This window comes from Leptonotus elevatus, chromosome 5, assembly GCF_054856555.1.
Source record: "Leptonotus elevatus isolate MCC_2025b chromosome 5, RoL_Lele_1.0, whole genome shotgun sequence".
NCBI lineage: Eukaryota > Metazoa > Chordata > Actinopteri > Syngnathiformes > Syngnathidae > Leptonotus > Leptonotus elevatus.
Window position 1 is genome coordinate 6,440,231 of NC_141243.1, and position 13,394 is coordinate 6,453,624.

General features: G+C 40.4%; 1 protein-coding gene across 3 annotated transcripts in view; it reads left to right on the forward strand.

Annotated features, from left to right (window-relative positions):
* Positions 1 to 12,823, forward strand: part of arb2a (ARB2 cotranscriptional regulator A) — a 150,928-nt gene extending 138,105 nt beyond the window's left edge. For all 3 annotated transcript variants that reach the window (XM_086076600.1, XM_086076599.1, XM_086076601.1), the window contains exon 11: positions 9,833 to 12,823. In XM_086076600.1, coding sequence (XP_085932726.1) covers positions 9,833 to 9,993 — 161 coding nt within the window. In that variant the 3' untranslated portion in view covers positions 9,994 to 12,823. The remainder of the gene's footprint in view (positions 1 to 9,832) is intronic.
* Positions 12,824 to 13,394: the final 571 nt, after the last annotated feature.

The window sequence follows — 13,394 nt, forward strand, 5'->3', positions numbered from 1 at the left end:
GAAAAATTCGGAATGACCCATTGACATACGTAGACATGGTAATGTGATCGATCCCCTTCTAAATCGCAACGTGCAGATGTCGTCAAGGCGCAAATAGATATCATTTCAGTTTCTTCACCGTTAATCAAAGACATTTTCATTTCGCTCACCATACTAATAAAGTAGTCAGTTTCCTCCTCGCTCATAAAGTGTGTTGCTGTGCTGCCATTGGTCCTTTCCAATGAAGTATTAATATATCCGGGTTTTGCGTGTATTTACATGGACTTTCAAAACACGAACATTGCCAGTTTTCGGGTTTTGAAAGGGTTATTGACCGTCACTGCAGACAGTTTACTTCAAATAAATATAGATTTTACATTAATTATAAACTTTCAAACAACTGCTACTTTCACATACACGGAGCAACAACACTTAAAAGCAGAGCGTACAATAATATTCACTAAAAAATAATAAAAATATATATTTAGTCATTTGAAACGAGAGGCTTTTTTGTAGTGCGATTTTAAATAATATTATTTAACTAAAGTATAAACTTACACCATACAGCCTTCACACTATAAGGGGTATTAATTAGCTTTATTTTCCGTAGCATTTTCTACAGTATCCAAATTGATGGCGTCAGAATTGATATTGCACTTTTAGTCATAAAGTTTATTCTGAAAGTCGCTTCTTGCAATGCAGTGCGCACACATTTTGACCAGGCATGGCGCTGGCGGTAACATTAGAAGAAGAAAATATGTTTGCCATCTAGCATAATAAAAATATCATTGTGGTGTACGTATGAGTATTTTCATAAAAAGGCCATGTCTGTGACCTCTGTATCGTAAAACGTATTGTATCACGAGGTTGCTGGCAATACGCGGCCCGAGCTGACCTGCACATTTATGAGGAAATTGGTTACTTACTTTCTTTCCTTGACGTTCAAAAGTCTCGTGTCATCACTGACACAAGTGACATGTCATTACATTAACTAGCATTTCATATATGCGATGCAGCTGAACTCGCCCAGAATCTGTTATAAAGACCAAATGCTGGTCATGACTGCACTTGTTCAAGGACATGAATGTTCTTCAATCTATTGTGCAGAAAATTATAAGATGATATGTTTTTATTCGGTTTATAATCGCTGAAAATGGTGAGGGCAGAGTGAGACATTTACAGCCCAAGGTTGGATATTAATATGGTGTCATTTAAAAAAAAAATTATAATAATTTCAAATATTACCGTGAACTCTTTATTGCATGTTCCCAGAGTATAATACCTTCAGGTATGAAATATTACCTTGCATTGGACAATGATTTTGGCATTGTTGTATTGAACTTGCACTCTAGTTATTGAAGGAGGCCTCAATGCAAGGTGTGTGTGTGCGCGCTAGGTTGGGGGTTCTCACTCTCCAAGGCTGTCTATTCAGTCAGCATTGACACTGAAAGCAGCCTGTCTTTCTTACAGGTGCAGGGGGGGGCCCTCTCGTACCCCTTCCCTCCTCCACCACCTCTTTTGTCACTCAATGATGTGTGCATGTCTCAAATTGTAGAAGGGTGTATATTTGTGTGCAAGTGTGTGCGCTTCTCTATGCCCGGCATTGTCCTTAAGGTGCCAAGGAGAGTCTGCTGCGTGCGTGTCTGCGTGTTTCAGACCTCATTGTGTTGAAGTGGAGCTGAGGTTGTGCGCTTGTGTGCGTGTGGAGTGAGTGTAGTATAGTGAAGTGGGGGCAGCCAGTGTGCAGCTTGATGTGATTTCCGTGATATATTTGAGTGTGCACATACTCTCGTCCAGTCTTTGGCAAGGCTGCGTGTCGTGATTTTTTGCCTCGTAACGAGTGAGTACGTCGCGCGAAATGTGTGCATTTGTGCCCGCGAAATGTCATTTCTGCATATACACGCATGTGTTATGGCCAATCTTTTACGTGGGCCTCTTCTTTCACATATGCTGCTTTTTGTGCGTAGTCATACTGTAGAAACAGAAGCTCTTCAATGGCCCTCAGTAGGACAAAAACAAAAAAGGTGTCAGGCGAGCGAGTGTTTGTCATTTAGGGTCCAACCAGTTGTGCTGCTTATGGAACAAAAGGGCTTGGACGTGCAAGGAGGCCTGTGCAATGTTGACAGTGTGCTAATGTTGATTACACTTAGACTGCAGCATGAGTGGTCAGCAAGAAGAAATGACGTAGCAGCTACTGTTAATTTGTACCTACTTTTATTTTTAGAGTTACGATACATGCATATATTGTATTATTTTTGGTGTGTCACCCTATCCTGCTTCCTGTTTTGAAAATGTCACAGTTGCACTTCCTGTACTGTTGCCCCATCATAAAAGTGACATGAATACCTTTTTGGTCATGACATCACACACACGTAAATCCTGTTTTGTCAAATTGGCACACAATTATACTTTGTCTTTTATCAGTGCGGTGCACATTCTAACATGGATTATTTTTGTGTTGTAAACATCCCTACTTCTTCCTACGTCTTTTCAGTTATAGTTGACGTTTGGAATTATGTTGTCTTCTTGTTTATTGAGGAATTCATACCAGTTGATGCTTGATAGTTTTGTATAACTTGTAGAGTCCACTTTTATTAGTATTGGAATATGACGGATGTCAGAGCTGAGATTTGAACCGCGACCTCAGAACAGCGAGGCGTACGTGCTAACCAATCGTCTACCGTGTATTCCATTACTTTCTTCTAACATCTAAATGAAGTACAACTGTTACCAATAACCCTTCTTTTTTTTTTTACTTCAAAACATCTCATCCCATCTGCGTGGATCAGAATAAAACAATTGACAGAACGATGCTGTCGAGGCCAGAGCGTGTTTGGGCTTTCGTTTTGCAGCACAGAGAAGAGGGCAGGGTTTGACACTGCTATCAAATAGCCCGCGCTGTCCTTGGGTTGGGGTTATCTTGTAACTACTCCTCTCCAAGTCTATAAAAGTGGGGGTCCTTTTTGAAAGCCAAGGCCACTTATTCACATCAATATGAAAAAAAAACACTCAGTGTCTGGGTGGGAGGTGTCAAGGAGGGAAGGCTCGGTGATGTGACGGGAGGGACAAAGAAAATAAACTTTAACGCTGTGTATTACTTTCTACCTCCTTTCATGTTTTCACTCGGCTACAAGGACAGTTTTTCATGAAACTAAACATTGCATTAGTTTCTCCGAGAAATTGAATCTAAAGTTGCTTATTATTTCAATGACATTCTGCTTTCTCTCAATGTTTGTCTCGACTATTTTGAATTCGAAGTGAGTCCCCGCAACTAACGATTCAGCTTCCTCATCTCGAGGCGTTTAATGAGTTATGCCTTGTTTTTGTCCAACAACAGCACACAATAATAAGACAAGTAATTAAAAGCAGTACGAAGGGGAAACGCAGATCCCACTTAACGGACTAGCATTAAAAATGATTTGCATTCGAGAAGAAGGAGCCGTAGCGTAAAAACTGTTTTGATCGTCGGTAGATTGTCTCGTTGTTTTTCCTCAATATTTTCTGTCTTTCTTGTTATTGTCAAGGTGTTAAACCTTACTGATATGTTGATTTTTATTAAGAATTAGATGCCTAACAGGGTATGGCGTAAACAATTCCTGATTAAGAGCATGTCAGTTGTGGATGTCATTACCCTGAGTGGAAATTGTGCAGCGGCAATAGAGAGCAGGATAGATTTGGATTTAATTAGCTTTTGGAGTGAAGACAAGGGTTGCATGTTTTCTTGAAGAGGGCCGAGTTTCTGTCAGCTGTCACCTGCCCGGCTCCCTTTGACCTCATCTCCAGTGGCAACATGGCCCACAACCTCACGGGGGGGCAAACGACATTCTTGACCCGTGTGTCTGCGTGCAAGAAGAAACTACGCACACAAATGCGTTCTCTGCGAACGCGCACACACGCGACGCGGAAGATCGTTTAATATCGGAGAGCGTCAGCGGCGGAAATCCGACCGTCTGACAAGCAGGATACAGATAGTGATTCCCCTCGGCTGATCTATGCAACAGATAGTTTCCACAAACAGCAGCCCGGCTAAGGTTACATCCAGCAAGGGATCGCTACAAAATGCGCTCGCTGACTGGCCCCCGCACCGAGATAAAACAAAAGCTTAGGTTACCGTCGTTAGGAAATTGATAAGAAAATGCTTTGTTTGTGCTCAAAAAGGAAATGAGAAAATGTTTACTTCTGCATGATTTAATATCATCTGCCCTTTTTGCTACTCCATGTTGTCATTTCTACTCTCACTGTGATTAAATCTTTCACTAGCTCCTTTGTTTAAATTGGACTTCATGAAATGTTGAACACACTTGTAAAGGGCACTTTACACTCTAAAAACAGTTGGGTGAAAAATACTTGGCCCAACTTTTTGGGTTGTCTTTTACAAAATGACCCAATTTTTGGGTTTGCCCTGTACAAAACGACCCAATTTTTTGGGTTGTTTTACACACTCTTAAAACTACTGAGTCAAAAACAACCCAATTTGGGGTCAAAAATTTGACATTTTCTGGATGAATTTGTACAGAACTCTTTGTTGTCGATAAACCTGACCCAAGTCAATGTGTCGGTTCAGTTTTTGACCCAACAGTTTGAAAAAGTACAAAACTACTTTTTTTTTCTTTCTTTTTTTTGATTGTCTTAAACAAAACAACCGAATTTTGGGGGTTGTTTTATACACTTTTAAAACTACTGGGTCAAAATAACCCCAATTTGGGTCAAAAATTGGACCACTTGGATCAATTTGACCCAATTTTCTGTCATTTTGTACAAAACAACCCCAAAAATTTGATCGTTTTGTACAAAACAACCCAAAGTTGGGTAAACCTGACCCAAGCTACTGAGTCGGTCCAGTTTTTGAACCGACATTTTTAAAAAGTACAAAACTACCTTTTTTCCTCTTTTTTTTTTGATTGTCTTATACAAAATGACCCAATTTTGTTGGGTTGACTTGTACAAAACAAAAAAATGCTAGGTTTTCTTGTACTAAATGGCCCAATTTTGTGCAAATCAACCTAGAAAGTTGCGTCAAAAGCACCCAACTTGTGGATCAGTCCATTTTTGACCAAAATTGGGTTATTTTGGCCCACTTGTTTTTACAGTGTATTAATTGTTTCAAGAAATGTAATTCAGCATCTGAAAAAAAAATCACCACTTTAAGTTTTCCATGTCCCAAAGTCCTCTTAATAAGTGTTTTACAGAGATATGGCCCCTCTTTGCATCAGTGTAATTACGAATCACTGAAAAAAAAGAGTTTGATTCAAATAAAATGGGCCATTTGTACACAAGCAATTAACTGTTGCAACTTTAAATAATGTCGGCCAGATGGAACCTAATTATAGTCGGCACGCTTTGATTCAGGCTTTCTGTCGGAGTATCACTCGGGGCGTCACTTTGGCTTTTCAGTCACCTAGCGTTTGTTTTGAAATTGGTGACAATCAGAGCAGATTACCATTTGTAACAGCATGCGGCGTTTGCTGCGCGGGGAAGAAAGCATGGCCCATAGCTATGGAGGAGTTTCTGTGTTTCCTTTTTAACAGCTCTCCTCCTCTCTTGTTCCCTTTCCCCGCTGCACACAAACGATAACAACTGTGTGCGTTTGTCGGTAGAGGAGGGAAACACGTGAGTGTGAATGTGTGTGCGCGCGCGCGCGCCATGCATGAGGAATTGCTTGCAAGTGGCAAATCGCTGTGTAGGAGTGTAGACACACGGGATCAAACAGTCAGTCAATTACCCTGAGAGGTCTACAGTGGCTGTGACAGAGGACGAGGCTGAATATCAGGGATCAGATACACAGTGTGGCTGGGGCAAAAGTGATACAGCTTCTGCAACCACACACACACACACACACACACACAAGGCTTGAAAACAAAGCCAGAGGCCAGGAGTTTGGCTGAAATTCTGTCATGACCCTGAGTGGAGAGCACGCAAGTGGCCTGATATCATGTTTGTGTATCTGAATCAAGCGTAGGAGCTTGCATTTATTCGTTAGCCCTCATCTGTTTGGAACTTGTGCGTTTTGTGAAGCACTCCATCCAGCCATTTATTTTCTAGAGCTCATTGAGTTGACTGGTTAACAGTCAACTGCCCATCACAGGGCAGAAACATTTCACGATAAGGCAAGGCATGCAGTGCCCTCTATAATTATTGCCGCCTCTGGTTAAGATGTGTTGAAAGCTTTCAAATAAATTACATTTTTTATTGCAGAAGTATGCTGCTTCTTCTTTAAGTCTAGAAACAGTTATGTCAAAATGAACCCAATATGGGTCAAAAATGGACTGATCCGCGACTTTAACCAATTATTTGGGTTGTCTTGTACAACACGGCCCAATTTTTTGGTTTGGCTTATACACAATGATCCCTTTTTTGGCTTGTCTTGGACAAAACGACCCAATTTTTGGGGTTGTCTTGTACAAAGCGACCCAAATTTTTGGCTTGTCTTGGACAAAACGACCCAATTTTTCGGGTTGTCGTGTACAAAACTACCCAATTTTTAGGGGGTTGTCTTGTACAGCGCGACACAATTTTTTGCCATGTCTTGTACAAAACAACCCAATTTTTTGGGTTGTCTTCTACAAAACTACCCAATTTTTTTAGGGGTTGTCATGTACAACGTGACACAATTGTTGGGGTTGTCTTGTACAAAGCAACCCAAATGTTTTGCTTGTCTTGTACAAAACTACAAAATGAACCAAGTTTTTGGTTTGTTTTGTAAGAAATGTTCAATATATTTTTATAGCATTGCACTCATCACTTTAAAAGAGTTGTGTAGTTATAATAATTGTCTTAAGGCCCGAGCTTTATTTTTAACATCTGTGCAAACTACCCAAAATATTTCCATGATTGATTTTATTATTGCCGTGTTTTAGTTTAATTGCTCATAAATAAATCCACTTATCTCTTGATATACATTTTTACTCAACTGCTAAAACGTTGTCCTGTCATGTTTATGGGGTCACTTTACGCTCACAGTGTATTGCTGGATGACACCTCATTGATCCCCACATCTTTTCAAGATATTAATTTGATTTGTAACATCGCTGAGGTAATCAACTCGCCGCCACCCCTTTCAGTCTGTAGTGGCTGACCATTGGGGGTCAGCCTGTAAATCAGTGAACACATTGCATCTCTGACAACATCCATTAGGTGCGACACACTTTGGCAATTAATTGAAGGGTGTGCTTACGCTGTTAAAGGCCTATTTAGCGTGTCAGAGCAGGTTGATGTGTACCAGCGTTGTTAGCCGCCACCCTATAGAGGGGGGTGGGGCTTAAGACCAGTCATCGGAGGGGCACGGGCTCATCTGCATATTGGCACAGCGACGCCCCCCCGGTGACCCCCCCCAAGTGACGGGATAGGGTGAAGAGCCCGCCGACGTTCGGTGGGAGTTCACCGCCAGTTCGGGGTGAGCGGTAGAGCGCCGCGGCATTGATCGCTTGTGCTGGGAAGGGGGATAAAAAAAAAAACAGGACAAAACACAAGTCAAAAGTAGCGAGAGAGGAACATTTTGCCTCCAATTGGATATAAATGATAGATAAGCGGTGTGAGAAGGTTGTGTTTGGCTTTTCCAGAGGCGCATGTTTAAAGGGAGCCGTGCACAGGGAGCACACTCACCGAGAATGTCGGCTCGTTTGCTCTCATGATTGTCAGACGGCTAAACATGACCCAAGGTGATGACTTCGATCCAAAACCCGACACCCCCCCGGCTCCTCTCCCCCCCACCCCCTCTCGCAAACTCTTCCACACAACTTTGAACAAACACCGCAGAAAGCGCCGAAGTTTACGGCCAAGCTCTCCGGTCTTGTACACACACAAGCACACACACACACACACACACGACATCTCTATTAATGCATCCAGGCAGAGGTCAATCTAATAAACATGGGGTCAGCGCAGTGGTCATCAGAGGCCCGTCGACGGTGAGAGAGCCTTTAAGGTGCTTCCTAATTGTATCCCCGCGGCCTTCTAGTCTATCTTTTTATAGCCAATCCCCCGTCCGCAGTGGAGAGGAGGAGGAAGGAGAAAGCAAGAACGCAAGGTTGCACTTTTCTACATTTTTTTCCGCTCACTGCATGAACTGATTTTAGATACGAGGCTTATCCTTTTTTAATCCTCCGTAGAAAATTAGGAGAGCCTATTTCAATATTCTTATCGTCGCAAACAAATACAGGTAGCAACAAAAAAGAAGTCTTAAGTATGCAGATAAAAAAAAAAAAGATTCAAAACAGAAAACGCATTACTTCCAGGGATGTAAACACAAAAGTCGAAATAGCTGCAATGAAAAATTTAATCTCCCACTGGGAGGTAAAAAAAAAAAAAAGAAAGAAAGAAAAGAAGTGTTCTCAAGTTCAGTTACAGGTACTCGCTAAGCAGCTTCAGTTTCTAGCCTGAAGGTTATTGTGTGTGTGGGGGGGGGGGGGGGGGGTGCGTGCGTGTGGCAATCTAGTATGTAACCATGAAAAAAATGCACTATACTACATTCACATCAAACTATTACTACAGACAACTTCAATTTACACTTTTGTGTGTGTAATACAATTTTCAGATTGCAAAGATGCTGAATTTTTTTACACTGTTTATCGCTGGCATTGGGCCGAAACCTCATAAATCACAATTTGGCAAATTTATTTTATTTTATTTTTTTATCTATACTTTTTGGTCAGTCCACGTGAGGGTGTTATTTTCTACAATTTTTATTTATTTATTGTTTGCTAATTTAACAGATTAATTTATTGCTTGTGTTGCATGGGAAGAGGATCTTGGGGAAATGGTTGCAATATTATCAGATTTTTTTTAACTTTGATTATTTTTCAAAATGGTCAAAAATCAATAGGTTGAGCCCTATTATCTACCCAATTGTTTGTTGCGATGAGTTGAGTTCACTGCCGCCATACACTTTTTTTTTTCAATCTCAAATTCAAAGCAAAATATCACCTTGTATTGTCCAAAACAAAACTGAAATAAATTGCGTTACGAGTTTTGTGTGAAAATTAAATACTTTACCTTAGAAAGTTACCGTCATTCAGTTTTTAATGCCTGTGCTTAGAGAATAAATAAAGGTTTTATAACAGCAACATTTTTACCCTGAAGCCAATTATTTCTAATGCTATTATTCGCTAAACATTTTTTTCCAACCGAAATTAATCAAACTTCAAAAGTTCTTTCGGATCCTCCCGCTCTGACTTTTGAGCAAGTGTCGGAATATGTTGGCCTCAAGCTGTCCTCATGGCGGACACTCCGCCGCCAAGCCACGGTTGTCTGTTGCAGCAGTCGCCTGCTTAGAAGATACAAAAGTCACTCTCAAGGAACCTGAGGTGCATGTACCAGATTTCCAAATGCAGTGCGACCCCAACTTGGGAACTGGCTAACCTGGAAGAAACCCAGCACGGGGAGTCACCTCTCCCCACTTCCACCTCCACTTCCCTCAATCGACTCTTTAGAATCGAGCAGGACCGCTCCACTGGTTTCGCTTAGTGCGTCCTTTGTGCATAACTGTAGGTTTTGTTTGGAAGGCCTGAAATGGAAAGAAGACCAAGCAGTGGTGTTGATTATCAGCGATCTGCTTGGATAACATATAAAGCATGTCCCATTGGACCAGCGGGTCATAGGCTGTTCTGACTCTCATGATTCAGGCCTGAGAAGTGCACCAAGGGACCAGAGAGTCTTAAAGTCATTTTGGCTTTCATCATTGTTTGATCCCAGAGCTAAAAAAGAAAATTTGTCAGCGCACCCCTAACTGTGAAGGTGGATGAATGATCTCGGCAAAGAAGACGTGCTCACTGACAAAGATTTGTGAGCAATATTCAAGAGAATGTTTCTTCCTTTGATTTGAAAGTTTTCTCCTGTGTGTGTTTTTTGTGTGTAGGCACAGAACGGCACGAGTTGACCTCCTGGATGAGTTTTGACTCCATCTTCAGGTTCTTTGGTGAGGTCGTGGAGGCGAAAGAGGACGAGGAGGCAGAGGAGACGTCCAACACGGTTACCACGCGCAGCAGCTCCCTCAAAAGCAAACACCAAGATTTGTAAAACAGCAATGACTTAATTGGAGCGATAGTGTAGAGTGTACGGGAGGGATTTCAGATAAAGGAGGCTAAGGTTTTGGGTTTTTTATTCCAAGCTTCTCTGACCTCCTTGTTCCGCTCCCTGAGTGTTGTTTCTCCCTTCCGGCGTTACACAACAGCCTATTTATTGTTGGTTTTGTTTTGGTAAGAGACAAAGGTTCGATTCAGCGTTGTGTACATCACAAGAACATTTTGTTTTGCTTCTGAATGAGCGTAACTGTCAAAGCTATATGTGTGGGAGTTTGTGTTTCCCAAGGGTTGTACAGCCTAAGATGACGTGGGCCGGGTACAGTGCCCTGTGGTACACCTCGCATCAACCGCCCTGCAGTCAGAGTAGATAAAACTTTTATTTTCTTGCTTATTTTTTTTATCTCTGCATAATTGTTTGTAATAAGTGTGTTCAACATTTGTTGTGTTGTTTTTATGATTTCATTGTCGAACTCCCACATGCACAACTTTTCAAATTCTTTTATCAAGCTCAATTTTGAAACATATTTGCAATTTAGTTATGTATATATTCCTCTTCCCTTAATGCAATACAGTGAAAATGTATTTGCTCTCTTCTCAAGTTTTTACTTTGTTGCATACTTTTTTGATAAAGTGGGTGTATGGAAACAAATGTAAATATCAGACAAAGATAACCCAATAAACATAAAATGCCGTTTTTAAATAGTGATTTGATTTATTAAAGAAAATTTTTATTCTAAATTTGCTGGTCGCTGTGGAAAAGTACTTGCCCTTACTGTAGCTGACCACGTTGCAGTTTAGTTTTCACTGACCATAACCAAACCTGATTTCGTCCAGATCGGTTCAATCAAAAAGTCACTGAAATCAAAAATGTGTTACAAAATAAAGTTGCCAAAAGATAACCAAAAAGCTGCGACAAAATGTCACGGTCCAAAGCGGTTAGAAAAACAATTCAAAAATAATAATAAAAGTCACTCAAAGGTTGAGGAATGAACTCACGACCTTCAGCTTAGGAGACTGCCACACTAGCATCTGAGCTATGCCCCTCCTACTCTTTGCTTACCTCCAAGAGGAGACCAAAAACATTGTTTTTGGTCTCCTCTTAGTGTTAGGAAAATTCCAGCTGACAGGAGCAACTTATACTAACACACAGCAGAAGCTGCTCGGCTGTCTCCCAAGCTAAAGGTCATGAGTTTGTGACTCTTTTTTTTTTTTTTCAATTCTTTATTTTACTCTTTTCCAAGTATAAATATTAGGTCTACTCTAAACTGAGTCTATTTGGTCCCACTCTAAATAGAGTCAGATTTACTCTACAAGAAGTGTACAGAATCGACCCTAAGAGCTCAGCGACGGCTCGTCCAAGTGGCCACAAAGGAACCGAAGACAACCTCAAATTGATTGTTGGCCTCCCTCTTTGATTTTTGGAAGAATATTTTGTGGACTGATGAGCCAAAAGTTGTTCGGACGTACCAACAGTTTTATGGTCTGGGGCTGCTTTGTTACTTCAGAACCTGGACGACTTGCCATGCATTCTGTTCTTTACCAGTACTGCATCTTATGTTTACTTGGGCTATCTTTGTCTAATATTTAAATGTGTTTGATGGTCTTAAACATCATTGTGGGGACACGGTGCAAAAAAAAAAAAAAAGTTTTTACTCTGTTTAGAATTTTTGCCTCCAAGTGATTGGATCGTCTCGATTGGACGCGACAATCTGAAAAACAAATCCAAATCTACGTTGAGTACCTCGATTGCGCGGGTGCGCATTTAAAATCACTTAGAAGTCGAGCATGAAATGGATTTAAGGGATATCGCGTTTGAACAGGAGCCGTAAGTCCGCTCTCAGCGCTCACAAAGCCGCAATAGATGACACATGTCAGCAAATCCAAGATCTCAATATTATTCTAAGCCTGAATGATGTTAGAGAAAAGTATAACATATCTATTTTTAAAGTCCTCTTCTTGTGTTCTTAGATGTGACAACCGGCTGCTCCGTCGCACATAATCTCGAATATGTGACACAAACATGATAAAAAAAATAATAATTCAGTTTCATAAACCACTCAAGGCTTAAATATGCTTCTAATGTGTGGCACGTGAGTCAAATCTCATGATACCTCAGACACTTTCTTAAATATGTACTTTCCCCTTATTCCCCCTTCACTTCACATCCTGACTATTGTTTAACTTTTAGCTGTGAAATCCTTTTTCTCCCCCATGCCCGTTCTGCGCGTGTGTAAATGTGTGTGTGTGTGTGTGTGGCTTAATGCTTTTGAGGATTATCTTTGTGCTGTAATGAGACAACTGTGGCTGATGGTTTCAAGGCCTAATTTCCTTTTAATTTGATTCCCATCTCTCCTGGTTTCGGCAAAAAAAAAAAAAAAAGGAGGGAAAATGATTTGCTTATTATTTGATTTGATGATTTTGGTTTCCAGATAGCGTTGCTCATCTTTCTGTTTTTCATGGGGGGGGGGGGGATCTGCTCATATTCCCCTTCTCCATAATTGTATATTGTTGCCTTGAGGGAACAAACAAGGCTCAGTGCTTCTAATAAGAAGCCAAAGTGAGATCGAACTGCAGATGAAAGAGCAGCCGGAATCCAAAGCACAGCCTGCAAAGAAATAAAAGGAGATTTGTTTTGCCAATTTCTCTTCAAAATGTTATTTTTCATACTTCTTTGTATTCATTTAATAAAATACCTGCACTCGTGGAAGGCCACGGATTTATATTTTGTTTAAATTTTTCTTCTAAAAAGTTCTTTAAAAGTTATTGTACACTGGTTCAATTCATGACAACACAGCTTTCAAATGCTAATAAAGTTTTGCACATTATGTATTGTGTATTTTGGTGAATTCACTTTTTGATTTTGTTAAATCTGTTTTGAAGTTGTTGTTTTTTTTGGTCAATCTATAAGTACTGTGTTATTGCAGAAAATCGAGTAGGCCTATTATAACATTATTCACTGATGTTCCCTTTTTTAATAGAACAATTTCCAGTTTTGTTTTGTGTTTATTTGTTTGTGATAAAACAGAGAGGTTGAATAAATGCATAAACAATACATTTATTTCAAGCTTGTTTTTAAAAATTTGGTGAAAAGTTTAAATTTGTGCCCTCATTTTTGTCTGCCAGGTCGATGTATTTGTTTTCTATCCGATCACGCCCCCTCAATAAACCTTTTCAAATCGTTTAGATCGATTACAGTACAACAAGTGAATCCCTCACAACCACCCTTAACACACACACACGCACACTTCATTCGCACTACAATATGACAATAAATTCAAAAAAATGCATTTTGATCTCGGAGCATTTTTGGCTCAATTTATTAGCACGTCAAATTGTCAGCTCTTAATCCTTGCATTGAGACGACGCCTCATTTAATCCTCATGTGACTCCTTTAAG